This window comes from Schistocerca serialis, chromosome 8 (assembly GCF_023864345.2).
Source record: "Schistocerca serialis cubense isolate TAMUIC-IGC-003099 chromosome 8, iqSchSeri2.2, whole genome shotgun sequence".
Taxonomy (NCBI): domain Eukaryota; kingdom Metazoa; phylum Arthropoda; class Insecta; order Orthoptera; family Acrididae; genus Schistocerca; species Schistocerca serialis.
The window spans coordinates 365,084,317-365,101,270 of NC_064645.1; the positions used below are offsets into that span (position 1 = coordinate 365,084,317).

Below are 16,954 nucleotides of genomic sequence, written 5' to 3' on the forward strand. Positions count from 1 at the left end.
GATCATGTGTGATGGGTAATGTACTCAAGCATCTGTCAACTACATCAGTGAAGACAAATGCCTCACCAATGTGCTGCCAATATGGTTGCACTATCGGTCGGAGGATGGCATTCTTATATCGTACAGCCGTTCTGTCGCCTTCCATGACCACCAGCGGCATACGTCGGCCCCACATAATGCCACCTCAAAACATCAGGAAACCTCCACCCTGCTGCACTCACTGGACAATGTGCCTAAGGCATTCAGCCTGATTGGGTTCCCTCCAAACACATCTCCAACAGTTGTCTGTTTGAAGCCATATGCGACACTCATCAATGAAGAGAACGTGATGCCAACCCTGAGCAGTCCATTTGGCATGTGGCTGGGCCCATCTGTACCGCACTGCATGGTGTCATGGTTGCAAAGATGGACCTCGCCATGGACGTCGAGAGTGAAGTTGTGCATCATGCAGCCTATTGCGCACAGTTTGAGTCATAACATGACATCCTGCGGCTGCACAAAAAGCATTATTCAACATGGTGGCATAGCTGTCAGGGTTCCTCCTAGCCATAATCCATAGGTAGTGGTCATCCAATGCAGAGTAGCCCTTGGCAGCCTCAGCGAGGCATGTCATCAACAGTTCTTGTCTCTCTGTATCTCCTCCACGTCTGAACAACATCGCTTTGGTTCGCTCCGAGACACCTGGACACTTCCCTTGTTGAGAGCCCTTCCTGGCACAAAGTAACAATGTAGGCATTATCTAATCATGGTATTGACTGTCTAGGCATGGTTGAACTACAAACAACAAGCCGTTTACCTCCTTCCTGGTGGAATGACTGGAACTGATCAGCTGTCAGACCTCCTCCGTCTAATAGGCACTGGTCATGCATGGTTGCTTACATCTTTGGGTGGGTTTCATGACATCTCTGAACAGTCAAAGGGAGTGTGTCTGTGATACAATATCGACAGTCAATGTCTGTCTTCAGGAGTTCTGGGAACCGGGGTGATGCAAAAATTTTTTGATGTGTGTATTTAGTTCCTTTTCTGAGTCTGCTCTATTGTAATGTCACTGGCAAATCTGATACAGTGAACATGCATACCATTAAGTTTGATTCCATTATATTATCAACATGTTAGCGAAATTAAATACAGTTACACAAGCAAATGACCATCATGGCCCAATTGTGGAAGATATTTCAGAGAGAGATAATGGAATGCTGGAACAAGTTAAGAAATTGTAATGTAACATAATGCCATGATGATTAGAAAAATTTACTTCAGTTCCAGAAAAAAATAAATGAAATATATGCTTAAGCACACAACTTAAAACTGTTATACAAAGAGTTAACAACATGTCCACGGAGCAGGTCAAGATCTTGAATGAAAAACTTGAACAACAGGGAAAAGGGACCTGCAGCTAGACAAAATGTGTGAGCTGGAAGTAATTTTAAACTATAATCTTAAGGAGGTTTCTGTGCTGTGTATCAGTGAGCACTGGCTTCGGGACACTCAGATTTGTGCAGCAAATATACCAGACTTTGACTTAATAAGTAGCTTCTGCAGGGAAACTGATAAATGTGGAGGTGTATGCAACTATGTCAGAAGTAATGTTAAATCTAAAGAGGTAAAACTTAGCAAGGTGAAGTGTGCAGAAAAAGATTTTGAATGTTATATTTGTGAACTTACAGACTGTCAAACTATAATTGCTTGCATCTATAGGTCCACATCAGGTGACCTTACCCATTTCTTATATCATATAGATGATCTTTTAAATGAATTGAGAGGCAGGTCAAAATGCACAATAGTTCTTGGTGATTTTAACATTAATTTTAACAAAAGTAATAAAAACAAGCTAGAATTATTAAATCTCATTGACACATACAACATGCAACCTACTGTGCAGGAAATTATCAGACAAGGGGATGGGTCTGAAACAACACTTGATCAGATATTTACCAACAAACAAAGCTGGGAGTACAATATTGAAGTAACAGATACAGGCTTTTCTGACCATATGGCTTTAAAAATGATGAAAAGGAATGAGAACAATAAGAAATGCACAGTCACAGAAAAATATGTACAAAAAAGACTTACTAATACAAACAACATAAGGGTATTTAATAGTATGCTAAAAAGGGTGCACTGGGGCATAGAACAACCTGATGATGTATACAAAAAGTATGACAGTTTTCTCACCGATTATAACTATTGCTATGATGTAGTGTTCCCCTTAAAAAGAATTAAAGTCAGTGAGAAGACAAACACATGGGTGACACAACAGATTAAAAAATCAGCACTCACCCTTAGAAACCTAATCAAACATGCTAAAATAAATACAACAATAAAACCGTACTATAGGCATATAGAAGGGTCTACAGGAAAGTTTTACAGGCAGCAAAAAGGCTAAGCAATTCATACAGTAACAAGGGAAGCAATAAATCAAAATCGATTTGGAAGGTTATAAAGAATAGCATAAGAAAATGTAAAACCAAAACCCATGATTTCAAAACTTAAAGTGATGGAAGACATTCAACATATAGCCAATATATCCAATGAACATAGCACCGAACCTAATTAAAAGTCTGTGCAATTCAAAGAACAAAAACACAAACGTACCAACTGGTGAAAAGACAACGTTTCTGTACCCAGTAACAGAATGGGAAGTTTGAAATGCTATTAATAAACTAAAAAATAAAATGTCTTGTGATATTGATGGAATTCCACACAAGGTAATCAAACATAGTTCTACCAGTATAGATGCTCACCTAACTGACATTATTAATACTTCTTTCAGGACAGGGGTGTTCCCATCAAAACTAAAACTCTCCATAATAAAGCCACTTCACAAAGAGGCTAGTACAGCTGACATAAATAATTATAGGCCAGTGTCATTATTGTCAAGTTTCTCTAAAGAAATTGAAAGAGTAATGCATGAAAGGCTAACTGACTACCTGAATAAAAATAAAATACTGACTAATGCTCAAAATGGGTTTAGAAAGAACAGATCCACAGAGATGGCAGTCTTTCAGTTCATGAAAATGGTCCTAAATGCCTTGGACAAGAACAAATTAAGTTGCGAGATATTCTTAGATTTATCTAAAGCGTTTGACCTAATCAGCCATGACTTATTGTTTATAAAACTAGAATTTTATGGGGTCCGGGGACTTGCCTTCAAATGGTTCAAGTCTTATCTCTCTGATAGACAATAGAAAGTACAAATATGTCATGAAGGCAAAGAATATCTTTCAGATTTCAAAAAAACTAGCTATGGAATGCCCCAGGGATCCATATTAGGCCCACTATTCATCTTGGTGTACATAAACGATTTGCCAACCATCTGACAGTTGCAGAAACGGTGATGTTCGCTGATGAAACTAGCATTTTTATAAAAGGATTCACTGATGATGATCTACAGTAGAGTGTCTCTAGGACAATAATTGAGACAAGAAAATGGTTTAGTGATAATGCTTTGATCACAAATAAGAATAAAATGGTACTGATGAATTTCAGTAATATTAAAAGTAAAGCTAGAAGAAGAGTCAGGGTGTATACGACCCGGACCTGGGACAACCGGGAATTTTTTCATCCGGGAGAAAACCGGGAATTTTTCGGAATTCTGGGAATTTTTCATTGTTTTAGCTTTCAGTTAAATTTTTGTAATTTTGACTGCAGAACTGATTCTCTAGCAAAGAATGTTATTGTATCCTGCTACTGGAGAATGATACTGCAGCAATAAAATATAAACGAGAGGGAAAAAAATAAAACTTTAGTGGCAAAAGAAATGTGCAGTTTACAACAACAAAAAACCGTGCACGCACAAGCGTCTGCAAATAGCAGAAATATGTCAAAGGCCGTAGGGCGCAGACGGTAATTCTTCGTAACAATAAACTGCTTGCTATCAGCAAGACGTCACAATTGTTCACATTAGGTTCGTTTGACCAATTGCCAGCGGTCTGTTGCGCATGCGCATTTGACTCGCGTATTAAGCAGTACCTTCTCCCGCTACTTGAAGTTTGGCTGTAGTAGCAGCAAGCAGCCAGATGCAAACGAGAAAAATTTTTCTCGCGCGCTCTAGCTGCCAGATTCACGCTTGCACAGAGTTGTCTGAATTGTAGTGGGGAGGGGTTAACCTCCACGTGACCCGTTTACGATGTTTTCGCTGCTTCTCTTCGTGTACAGCTCCCACGTCAAATGAAAACAAAACGGATTTCTGTGGCCGGGAGCTATCAAGTGAATTAAAATACATTTACATAATTACGGAGGGCAAAAATATATTATTAATTTAAGTTTTCTGATTTTATTTTATTTCCAAGTTAGCAGCAGTCAAGTATTAATCGCCTTGCAGAACAGTGAAGTTATTTTTGCAAGTTTTCTAAAGAAATTTGGCTTTATTAATTTTCCGCCGAGGCAATCATTTTATTTGAAACGAAGTGTTTCATTCTACAGTATTGGCTAGTTCCAACTGGTCGCTGAATTTAAAATGCAATTTCAAGTGCGCGTTATCATCTTCTGCCATATATTGCCTTATGCCATAATGAAGAACCAAAAATGAGATCGTAGAGTACTGGTACTCCAAGAAAATTTACATCCCAAAAACCGCACTGAAAAGCTTAATATCAGATGGGACCTACTTCATTCTGAATCTGGAAAAAGCCAATTTGCACTTCAAGTATGCTTTACGAAATTCCGATGCTCTTTGGAGTATCCTCTGATGCACTGTTTCTTTTCTGGTGTAATGTAGAGATTGGCAAACTGAAACATGTAACTGTTTCGAAACAAATGAAACAGTACAGTGTAATGTTTCGAAACAGTGAAACAGTTTGTGTTTTGTAAACCTACACATTTTATCATCTTGACTGTCTACTGTATAAGTATGTCCACATAAACACAAATGAGGTGCGAGAGCGCTAATCATATCGCAGAAAGTATGAAATTATCACTTAGGCGTCTTGGCAGTTTCGTTTTCTGCAGCAAATGCGCTGCTTTTGTGTCGTGTGACTTTCATATTTTTCAATTGGCTGAGGACAGCCATAGCTGAAGACAGAAGAGCCACCACGAACGGAACTGGAGGTGGGAGCAAACTGCAGAAACAACGGATATGCTACTGGGATTCCCACATTCCGTTAGTATGGGTAATATACCCATCCTGCTAATTTCCATGCACACAAGGGAATCATTGAGGATAATAGGCACAGTGACTATAGACTCACAAATAACGCCAAATAATTCGAATAAATAACAAAATATAACAGAAAAAATTTTGTCTTTCAAGGTGTTTCGAACCGTTACTATAAATTCACCATGCTTCCTAGTCCTTCCCGTTCACCATTACACCATCAGTGATGTGAAACAGATTTCTTGCAATTATACCTACATCAAATTTATGTGTATGTCTAATAACTGTCCCTCTACGCCTTTTTTATTCGAAATGTTGTAGGCTTACTTACGTTTCTTAATATGATTGCTGTACATGAACAGAGAAGCGTATGTTATCAAAAAGTGTAATTTAACTGAATGATTTTCACATATTTATTATTTTGAATGTGAATAGTATGCGTTGTTTTATTGCTTGGTTAGTGTTTATAAAGCAGATGTTACGCCATTTCGGAATATGACGGTCAGCTAGAAACGAAGCTTTATTTTCGGATATCTTAAGCTTCATGCTATTGCTTGTCAAAAAGATTTTGACACTCTTGAAAGTGTTTCATGAAGTGGTATGTTAAATGTGTTTCAGTACCTGTGCCGAGCCCGAATCTCGTCCGACACAGAGGGGAATGAAACATCACTGTTTCGATACAATTAATCCGTTCCAAGCACTGGTGGACTGAAACAGCCTTATTCAGAAACAATGATACAGTTTCTGTGTCTGGCTCGAGACCGAATCTGGTCCAGTTATCCGAGACAGGGGTGGAATGAAACAACACTGTTTCGAAACAGTGAACCGTAGCCGTTCCGAAACACTGAAACAGTACCACGTATCGATACACTGTATCGAAACATAGAAACAGTGGCCAAGTCTAGCTGTAATGTAAGCTCAGTGCTTTATTACACACGAACTTCGGGCTTCCTACACCACTGCAGTTGCACACGCACAATAATGCGTTTTCTGGCGCTCTCTGGCAACTGGTAAATCGAACCTATTTCTAACAGTCTCCGGATAGTATTGTGAATGGTAGTTAGAAAAGCGTTACTTTCAAAGTAAATTTCTTTTTACGCAATATGAATTATTTTACGTGTGAGAAAGTGGGATGGATATCTAAATCACAGAGCGTTCGAAACTGCCAACAATTTGAGGACCAGCCACTTACAAGAATTTGGAACCCAGACATTTATGTCATAATTTTAAATTTACTGGCACACTTGTGTGATGTGTCTTAAAGTATAACACACGCAAAAAAAGACCAATATTACGTGTGAAAGCTTAGCTTTTGTTGTAGCGTGTTTATCTTAGAGACTAACATTATATGTGAAAGCTTAGCTTTTCTTGTAGATATAAGGTACTGTGTACATTAATGTAAACCGTTAACTTTTCCTCTTGCGTGTTCGCGCAATGTAACCAGTGATCTTGCTATTGGCTGACTATAACACGTGTCCTATGCTCTGAATAGCTGCTGTCATCGGCTGACGAGATCTCGTGGCTTGAGATATGACTCGGTTACAAAAGGACATCGCAACCTCGGTTTCAACGCTCCGAAAACTAACGCGCTGTGTTTGGTGCAATTCGAATTTATACTTTCGTAATACGAAAATATGTAACGTATATGTTGCTGCAAATCAAAGGTCTTTCCAAAACTTCTTTTTTAATTTTTTTTATTAAAAGTCACTCCAAAACTTCTTTGTTCTGTCTTTTCTTTTTTTTCCGGGAAGTTCTATGCGATTGTATAAAACGTTAACCATTCAAAGGATTGATAAGTTTTACAGTTCCGAGGGAAAATCTACGGAAAACCCACTGTCACTTAGCACAGAAAAAGTGTATTGTCGCCCGGGAAAAAGCATATTTTTTAAACGGGATATCCGGGAATAATCGGAGAATTTTTTTTTTCCTTGTCCCCTTATACACCCTGAGAGTAAAAGCTGAGTTATTGCACACGCTCCATACACAAAATTCCTAGGTAAATGGGTGGATGAGCACTTGAGATGAGGAAAGCATATAGAAGTTTTGAATAAAAAACTAAGTAAATGCTGCTATGTGCGAAGAATGCTTCGGGAATGTTGCAACACTGAATCATTGCTGTGTGATTATTATATTTATATGAACAGTTTGCTCAGACATGGTGTGATCTTCTGGGGAAATACAGGTATGGCAAAACAAGCTTTCAAACTTCAAAAAAGGGCTATTACATTAATGAAAGGGGTTCCCTGCAGAGCATCATGCAGGGAAATATTTAAAGAATTTAAAATAATGAGTCATCCTATCTTATACATTTATGAATGTGTGTGATTTCTGAAAACTCACAAGGAATTGTCGCATTAAATAATCAGGTTCATAACCATGAGACAAGGAAGAGAGAGAATTTTCACAGACACACCCACAAAGGAGTGCTGTACCAAAAAAGTGTAAACTACCAGCCCAAAATACTTTTCAGTGCATTGCCTTCTACAGTAAGGAAAATTAAAGAATTTCAGAAATTCAAGGTAGATCTTAAACAATTTTTACTTACACATAGTTTTCATAACATTGAAGAATATCTGAATATGTAAAAGTAATACTATTTATATATACTGACATAAAATATTTGTATTTATTATCCAAGTTTTTGAAACAAATTAAATATAAGAAACTATATTGTAATTGACTACATCCATTCAGTGTATATTGTTAACGGATGAATAAAGAAATTGAACTGAATTGAATTGAATTGACTGAACTGGACTGTTTGACACAAAATTCACAAAATGGCATAACAAAGCATGACAATAAATTTTGCAAATGAAGGCAAAGTCATGATAATAAATGATAACTGAGGCTGAGAAAGCATTTATAAATTACAAACAGCAACTGGATCACTGTTCAAATAGCAAAAAGATTTTAGATGTTTAATTTAGAGCAGGACATTCAAGTCAAGAACATCAAATCTAAATTGATACAATTCAAGAATCTATCAACAACAACATGTGTAGACTACATATGGGAGAATTGAGTGATGTGAAGACTTGTGTCAACTCAGTTAAATAATCTGCCAACAAAAGTTTGAAAGCAGCATGTAACAAGGTCATGTTTAACATGTGACCTGTTAGGAAGGAATGGAGTACAAAAGCTGAAAAGAAAGTACCAATTGCAGGCAATATGGCAGTGCAAATCTTGAGAACTAAACTCAACCACTTATAAGTAAATGTTAATAGTCCTACTTTCAATGACATCAGATCTGCTGAATACATGGTGTCCTGGAGGCAGAAACAAGTCACTCAGCTTATTTATACATGTTAAAATATAGCATCTTCATCTTCTGCAGTTCAGTACTTTTATCCAAATTAATATATGTTTCCCTAGGTTTATACCAGAAAGCTGGTCAAAAAGCCAGAGGATAAAATTTTTCAGTAGATACATGCAATGGGATACAGCCCATGGGCAATAGAAGCTACCAATATGCACACAGTATACAAAAAAGGAGGAGGGCACTTTCAAGGCAAACTATTGGTTTCACAGCATTCAAGAACAATTAAGAGAAATATTTAAAAGAGGGAATTTTTGGGAAAAAGAATGCCTGAAGCAGATATTCTCCAATTTTTAAAGAGAAGATTGCCTACCAAAATCCAGGACAAACTCTTATCTATTTCTGATAAAATTTGGAAGAGTTTTTTAGCCATCATTTACAGTGTTGAAATTTTCTACCAAATGGTATTTGTGGTCAATAATAAGAGTGAAATTAGAATCAAGTTTAAAACTGACTACCAGAAATAAAAATAATTTTCACATAGATTATGCATCCCTGTTTAGAGTTCACTATGGGGTTTTATATCCGGAAATCCCCAGATATTCAGAAACTAAGTAAAAGAGTATATTATTAGCAACTCCTTCTACAATTTATCACAATATTCAGGCTCAGGATTTAGATTCCTATCAACACTAGTGTCAATATTATACAGGGTTTTACCTGTTTCATTACACAGTGTTTCCCAGAAACGTTGAACAAACATCTAGGGAAGGAGTTGCACATCATAAGGATTGGGAATTGCATAGCAACCCATGGCTGCAAATGTTATCACACACCACTAGGTGGTGCTGTTCATGAGGTTACTGGAGAGGAGCACCACTAGGAGTGCTGGAGGAGAACATGAGGACTTCCTCATTTGAGCCCTAGCCAGCATGTGACGAGCATGGAACGGTATATGAATGGTAAGCTCACAGACATGCACTTAATTTATGGAATAGCTGACTGCAGTGGACAAGCTGCTAGATGCATTTATTGAGAACACTTCCCAGGCAGACATCAATCACACTACGGTTTGTTTGCACACTTGCATCAAAATTTGTGCAGGTATGGGTGATGCCACAATTGGTGTATTCCATCGTTAGGGAATAAAGTGTGTTGGATGCCATAGGGGCTAGTCCAAGCACCAGCATACATGTCATTGACTCAGATGTAAGAATGTCTTGTAGCAGCATCAAGGATGTTTTGTACACTGAGTTCTCACATATTCCTTTCATTTCCAAAGAGTGTAATTATTGCACCTCGTCGACCATCCTTTACATGTGCATTTTGCACAGTGATTTCTGCAACAAAGTGGTTGATATGCGCATTTCCCAGATAAAGTGTTGTTCACTGATAAAGGCATATTCACTAGGGATGATGTATTCAATCATTATAATAAGCAACAGAAAACTCCCATGGTGTGTGGCACCATGAAGCATATCCATTCAAAGTTAATGTGTGGGTGGATTTCATCAGCAATTTCTTAGTTGCGCCATACCTTTTACCACCTCGCTTTACCACTACAAATTATCAGACCTTTCTGGAACAGATTCTTTCTGGCTTGCTTGAAGATGTTCCTACAATGTGAGGTACAGCATGTGGTTCCAACATGGTGAGGAGCCAGCTGATTTTGGATTAGCTGTTCATAGGGATTTGAACAGGTCATTGCCACAGCAGTGGATTGTGCATGGTGGCCAGTTCCCTTGCCCCACACTCAACAGATTTGTCAAGCCTTGATTTCTTTCTATGGGGAGCCATGAAATCTCTCATGTACCATGATCTTGTGCAGTCTGAATGGATCTCATTGCAAGAATCATCTGCACAGCTGCTACAATCAAATAAACTACTGGTGTGTTTGAGAGCATCCGACAGTCAGTACTCTGTTGGTGTGAAGCATGCATGGCATCTTGTAGTGCAAAACTTCAGGTATCTGTTGTAACATTAGATCTGCATTCATGTCGTACATTGTGTGCACATATTATGTCCAATAAATGTTGCAAACGAATCACTCTCTTGTCTCCATTACAATCTTCGAACTCTGCTACCATTTACCCCTGGGTTCCTGTGCAATTCTCAATCCTTATGATGTGTCCTGCCTCCCCTAGAAGTTTGTTGCAACATTTCTGGGACACCTTGTATAAGAAGTCTGTATTTTTCTTTAAACTCAATTAAGCTACATTAACTCTTATACAAGTAAGTGGACGGATAAAAAAAATCTACTCACCAAGCGGGGGGGGGGGGGGGGGGGGGGGGGGGGGGGAGGGGGGGGGGGATTTGCCAGACAGGATGAAAAGAAAAGTCTTTTCTTCTCATCCATGAGGTAATTCTCCCCTGACTTTGGATTTTGGGTGACTTTTCAAAACTCTACCTCTTTTTCCTAAACCTCACGAGTTTTTTTCCTTCACTCATCTTCCTTCCCTTCAACCCTTCTGCCAGAAGAGTCACTACCTCTGAAAGCTTGCAAACTGTAATACCTTTTATATGTGTGTTCTGCTGTCACTTGGAGAGTAGATTTTTTTACCTATACAATCACTTTTATCTTCAAAAATTGATTATTTTTGTTGATATAAAATAATTCTTAGTGTGAAGTAGTAGGTAAAAACAGCAGCTGAGATTTGTAGGAGGAAGGGCACTGGATTTCTGTTTCTTTCCCCTTCCTAGTAGCTTTTTTCCTCATAAGAATAACATGGAGGTATTTTCCATAATCATAATTGTGAGTTAATTGGATTTATGGAACATGATGTATGAATGAAGAAATGCAGGTGACAGCAGACTAAAATTAAATTTATGTAGCAAAAAGTAAAAATTATCAATATTAATGTTAAATTTATGTATCTATGAAACTGCAGACAGCAACATATAAGTAATTAATTCAGCCAATATGATCAGCATTTTAATGATAAGATGCTCTTTGTAATATTAGTTACAAGCAGAGATTAAGGAAATAGTTATGTTAAGTACTAATATATGGATAACAATCTAAAATCTGTGTTAAACAGTTGTGTGGATGATTAGCTGTTGTGTGAGAAAATGTTCACTCTTAAAGTGTGAATACATTATGCTGAATATCACTCGATTCTGCAATTTCTTTAATCATGCTATTGTACTATTGTTGTGAGTATACATTGCCATAGTGACAGATGACCTGAAAGTACTATGGTCAGAAAATCATTAAGCACTAAACAAAGAGATAATATTACCTTCTCTTTAGTGCGATACATATTTGTGACAAGTTAAGAAAAGATTGATGTGCAAGCAGAGCACTACTAATATTTTAGACACAAACTGACACTTCTAGACTGGCTAATTGTGCCTGGAATATTTGTAATCGGTCACAATTTCTTTAGTAATTTATCAATCACAGTAATGTCATTGGTTAGTTATTTAATAGTTGCTCACAAATTTCAGTTGCGACATTTTTATGAATCACCAGGCAATGTGTATTTCCCATTTGAAGAACCATTTTAAAATGCAGTACAAAGGACAATTGTAAAAACATTAGCAGAAATACAGAGACACTGTTTAAGTGTCTCAGAAAAAAACAATAGGGACCAGTCAACAGTAGTGGTTAACTCACTGTCTCCATGCCCCCATTTGGGCAGTCACTAGACACTGACTAGATGGATAGATTGGTGGATGAATGAATGGATAAATGTTAACAAGTATGAGAAAGAATCTAGTAGTATCTAATTAAATTGCTAGCGGTAAATGTCTGGAACATGCCACATCACACAAATACATAAGGGTAACATTAAAAGGCAATATGAAACGGTATGAACATACAAAATCAGTTGTAAAACAGATGCATGAAAAACAAATTTCTTGATCAGTTCTGTGAAAATGAAGAGCACCCCTTAAGGAGATTGGTTATGTGAAACTAATGTGACCATCTTATTTAGTACTGATGTAATATTTGAGGTCCTTATGAAGTCAAATGACTGAGAGACATTGCTAAGGTCATAATAGGTCTGTAAAGCTCATACAAAATAGTAGTGGAAATGATTAGGGAACTTGAATGGGAATTAATGGAAAAAGGTGACATTTTTGTAGTGTAGCGAGAAATACTGTGCAATGATTACGGTTTCTATCACATATCTTTCACACATATTATGTGAAAGAGATGAGAGAGGTTATGACATGTATGGAGGCACATACTTAGTCATTTTCTCTCCACTACAGTAGGGCCTGGCTATTTTCAGTTTAACATAGCCTCTACAGTACACTGTACACTGGTTTGTGGAATATATATGTGGGTACATTTGCAGAAACTGAACACAGCTTTAAATGAAACAACGTTAAGCACCACAAAGTAGAGGGCAAAGCTACAAACATGTGGACATTGTGACATGTATTTACTGTGAAAGTAAACTTTTCTTACTCTCATATTGAAGTATCAGGGTGGCCAGTGAGGGCTAAAAGCTAATGAATATGGTTGCATGATCCACCACATTATGGCATTACGGTGTCTACTGACAGACAGCAATGTGCATATGGGGTGAGGGGCACTTTTTATCTGTTGTGAATGTGCCAGTGGCCTGACCTGCAGATAGGTGTGCCTGGAGAGTGGGTACATTCTGCCCACAGTGATACGGAGTGGAGTGGCTGCACGTCGCATCAGCAGCAGCAGTGCTCTCCGCAGGCGGACGTTGCCCTCTAGCCAACCACTGCTGAATGCAGTTGCTGGCAGACGCTCACTCTGTAAAATGTGCACTATCTTACATAGTAGCTGTGCCACTGCAGTATATCTGAGGGTAAAAAATTTAGTAATAAGCTTAGAAAGTAACACTTTTTAAAAAATACTTCTTAATACACTGTCCATTAAGTTTTTAAATGCACATGTCGCCAAAACACCAGAGAATACTTTTGCACCCTGAAATGATGTATTTTCTGTAGCCAAGTAAAATTCCTAAGCTTTCCCTTGCAGTGCAAAAAGCTGATGAAGGCTGGTCAAACCATAACAGCTAGACAGAATTTCAACACGGAGCATCCGCTGATATCACAGTTTTGTGGGTGCATCACCAAGCTAGATACTTCACATCATAGCAAGGTCAGGCAGGCGAAGGTGCCAAATTACAGACACACCAGAAAAGATGGAGCATCCTTAACTCAGATAGCCCAATTTATCCATCCTTAGGCTCCAGCTCTGTTACGAGTTTGTAATGTTATGCATATGTAGGCAAGTTATTTGACCAACTAGAATCAGTAGGAGATGAATTTGATTCTGCAGCTGAAATCTAGCTGGCAGGCCCAGGACCGACTGGCATGCTGTGACCGAGCAAGCGGAAGTGATGGCTGGGAACGGTAGAACCAGTACAGGGGATTTGGACGGCAGTTGCTTGCACAGTGTGTGCAGTAAATGCACCAGAAATGGTGGAGTGGAAGATGGTCTGAAATACAGCTACTTACAACTCTTAGAAATTCTATAATAAATCACAGATCCATAATACACTGAAGTGACAAAAGTCATTGGATACCTCCTAATATTATGTCGGACCTCCTTTTGCCTGTTGTAGCAGCAACTCAACATGATATGGACTCAAAAAGTCATTGGAAGTTTACTGCAGAAATACTGAGCCATACTGCTTCTATAGCCATCCATAATTGTGAAAGTATTGCCAGGGCAGGACTTTATGCATGAATGCACAGCTCAATTACATCCCATAAATGTTCAAGAGGATTCATGTTTGGCCATCTGGGAAGCCAAATCATTCACTCAAATTGCCCTGGATGTTCTTCAAACCAATTGTGAACAATTGTGACCCAGTGACATAGCACATCATCATCCATAAAAATTCCATAATTGTTTAGGAACATTAAGTCCACAAATGCCTGCAAATGGTCTCCAAGTAGCTGAACATAACCATAACAGACACAGGGCACTCTGAGCTGTGGGTAGCAGCAGTTACCAATAATGCACAAATCAGTAATAATAAAAAGCAAAAATGTACCAAACTCATACTAATAACAGCTACACTCAAGATCATTACTTGAATCAGTACTGAAATGTTACTGCAAGAAGTGCAGAACTAATTTTGAACATGGGTGGCTTCTGACTTAACTGACATGTAAAAACCACAAATAACGATAAATAATATAATAATTACACAGTTCATATCCCTCTGCTTATATTTGTTTTCCTTAGCAGCAATAATGAGATCGACAGGAAGTGCAAAATGGCTAAGCAGGGATGGCTAGAGGACAAATGTAAGGATGTAGAGGCTTGCCTCAATAGGGGTAAGATAGATACAGCCTACAGGAAAATTAAAGAGACCTTTGGAGACAAGAGAACCACTTGTATGAATATCAAGAGCTCAGATGGAAACCCAGTTCTAAGCAAAGAAGGGAAGGCAGAAAGGTGGAAGGAGTATATACAGGGTTTATACAAGGGCGATGTACTTGAGGACAATATTATGGAAATGGAAGAGGATGTAGATGAAGACGAAATGGGAGATAAGATACTGCGTGAAGAGTTTGACAGAGCACTGAAAGACCTGAGTCGAAACAAGGCCCCGGGAGTAGACAACATTCCATTAGAACTACTGATGGCCTTGGGAGAGCCAGTCCTGACAAAACTCTACCATCTGGTGAGCAAGATGTATGAGACAGGCGAAATACCCTCAGATTTCAAGAAGAATATAATAATTCCAATCCCAAAGAAAGCAGGTGTTGACAGATGTGAAAATTACCGAACTATCAGTTTAATAAGTCACAGCTGCAAAATACTAACGCGAATTCTTTACAGACGAATGGAAAAACTGGTAGAAGCGGACCTCGGGGAAGATCAGTTTGGATTCCGTAGAAATGTTGGAACACGTGAGGCAATACTAACCTTACGACTTATCTTAGAAGAAAGATTAAGAAAAGGCAAACCTACATTTCTAGCATTTGTAGACTTAGAAAAAGCTTTTGACAATGTTAACTGGAATACTCTCTTTCAAATTCTGAAGGTGGCAGGGGTAAAATACAGGGAGCAAAAGGCTATTTACAATTTGTACAGAAACCAGATGGCAGGTATAAGAGTCGAGGGGCATGAAAGGGAAGCAGTGGTTGGGAAAGGAGTGAGACAGGGTTGTAGCCTCTCCCCGATGTTATTCAATCTGTATATTGAGCAAGCAGTAAAGGAAACGAAAGAAAAATTTGGAGTAGGTATTAAAATCCACGGAGAAGAAATAAAAACTTTGAGGTTCGCCGATGACATTGTAATTCTGTCAGAGACAGCAAAGGAGTTGGAAGAGCAGTTGAACGGAATGGACAGTGTCTTGAAAGGAGGATATAAGATGAACATCAACAAAAGCAAAACGAGGATAATGGAATGTAGTCAAATTAAATCGGGTGATGCTGAGGGAATTAGGTTAGGAAATGAGACACTTAAAGTAGTAAAGGAGTTTTGCTATTTAGGGAGAAAAATAACTGATGATGGTCGAAGTAGAGAGGATATAAAATGTAGACTGGCAATGGCAAGGAAAGCGTTTCTGAAGAAGAGAAATTTGTTAACATCGAGTATAGATTTAAATGTCAGGAAGTCGTTTCTGAAAGTATTTGTATGTAGTGTAGCCATATATGGTAGTGAAACATGGACGATAACTAGTTTGGACAAGAAGAGAATAGAAGCTTTCGAAATGTGGTGCTACAGAAGAATGCTGAAGATAAGGTGGGTAGATCACGTAACTAACGAGGAGGTATTGAATAGGATTGGGGAGAAGAGAAGTTTGTGGCACAACTTGCCTAGAAGAAGGGATCGGTTGGTAGGACATGTTTTGAGGCATCAAGGGATCACAAATTTAGCATTGGAGGGCAGCGTGGAGGGTAAAAATCGTAGAGGGAGACCAAGAACTGAATATACTAAGCAGATTCAGAAGGATGTAGGTTGCAGTAGGTACTGGGAGATGAAGAAGCTTGCACAGGATAGAGTAGCATGGAGAGCTGCATCAAACCAGTCTCAAGACTGAAGACCACAACAACAACAACAGTAGCAATAATATTCCAATTATCTTTCTATTATATGAAGAATATGATGGGGACCCATAAACTGGTGTAGTATCACTAGTCAAATTCTATGGTTGTTTCAGTAGCAAAAATTAATTCAAACAAAGTCACTTCATGACTTCACTGGGGATAGTTCATATTTTACTTTTCAAGGCAAATTATTCAACACTGAGCTTAAATAACTTCAAAGAAATCATTCATGATAGTAATCAAGACTAAATTATGTTTCAAACGAGTTTAACTTATTTGCCTTTTTCATCACCTGTGAAGCAGGTATTTTAGGCAGTAACATTTACACAATCTAGCACTGTGTTTTTGCGAAATGATACTTTGCACCAAACTGAGAGTACTTTAGCAAAATTCTCACTAACTTCACTTTTGTAGTTTTAACTTCAATGTTTGCTAATCCTTGCACATTTGACAAAAATAAATAATAATAAATGAAAAGCACCAGTTTGCTTTTGTTCTACAATATTACTTTTACTGTTAACTGGTTTTCAGCTTACAAGACCATCTTCAGACATTTACTGAGTATTATAGTGGTAGTGATAGTGAGTGGTGATAATACTCAGTAA

At 38.2% G+C, this 16,954-nt stretch overlaps 1 protein-coding gene across 1 annotated transcript in view; it reads right to left on the bottom strand.

The window, feature by feature from the left end:
• The window catches only part of LOC126417019 (odorant receptor Or1-like), a 144,138-nt gene that overhangs the window by 45,544 nt on the left and 81,640 nt on the right, over positions 1-16,954 (bottom strand). The window contains exon 4 of the mRNA XM_050084908.1: positions 12,934-13,089. Within this exon, the coding sequence (XP_049940865.1) occupies positions 12,934-13,089 (156 nt within the window). The remainder of the gene's footprint in view (positions 1-12,933; positions 13,090-16,954) is intronic.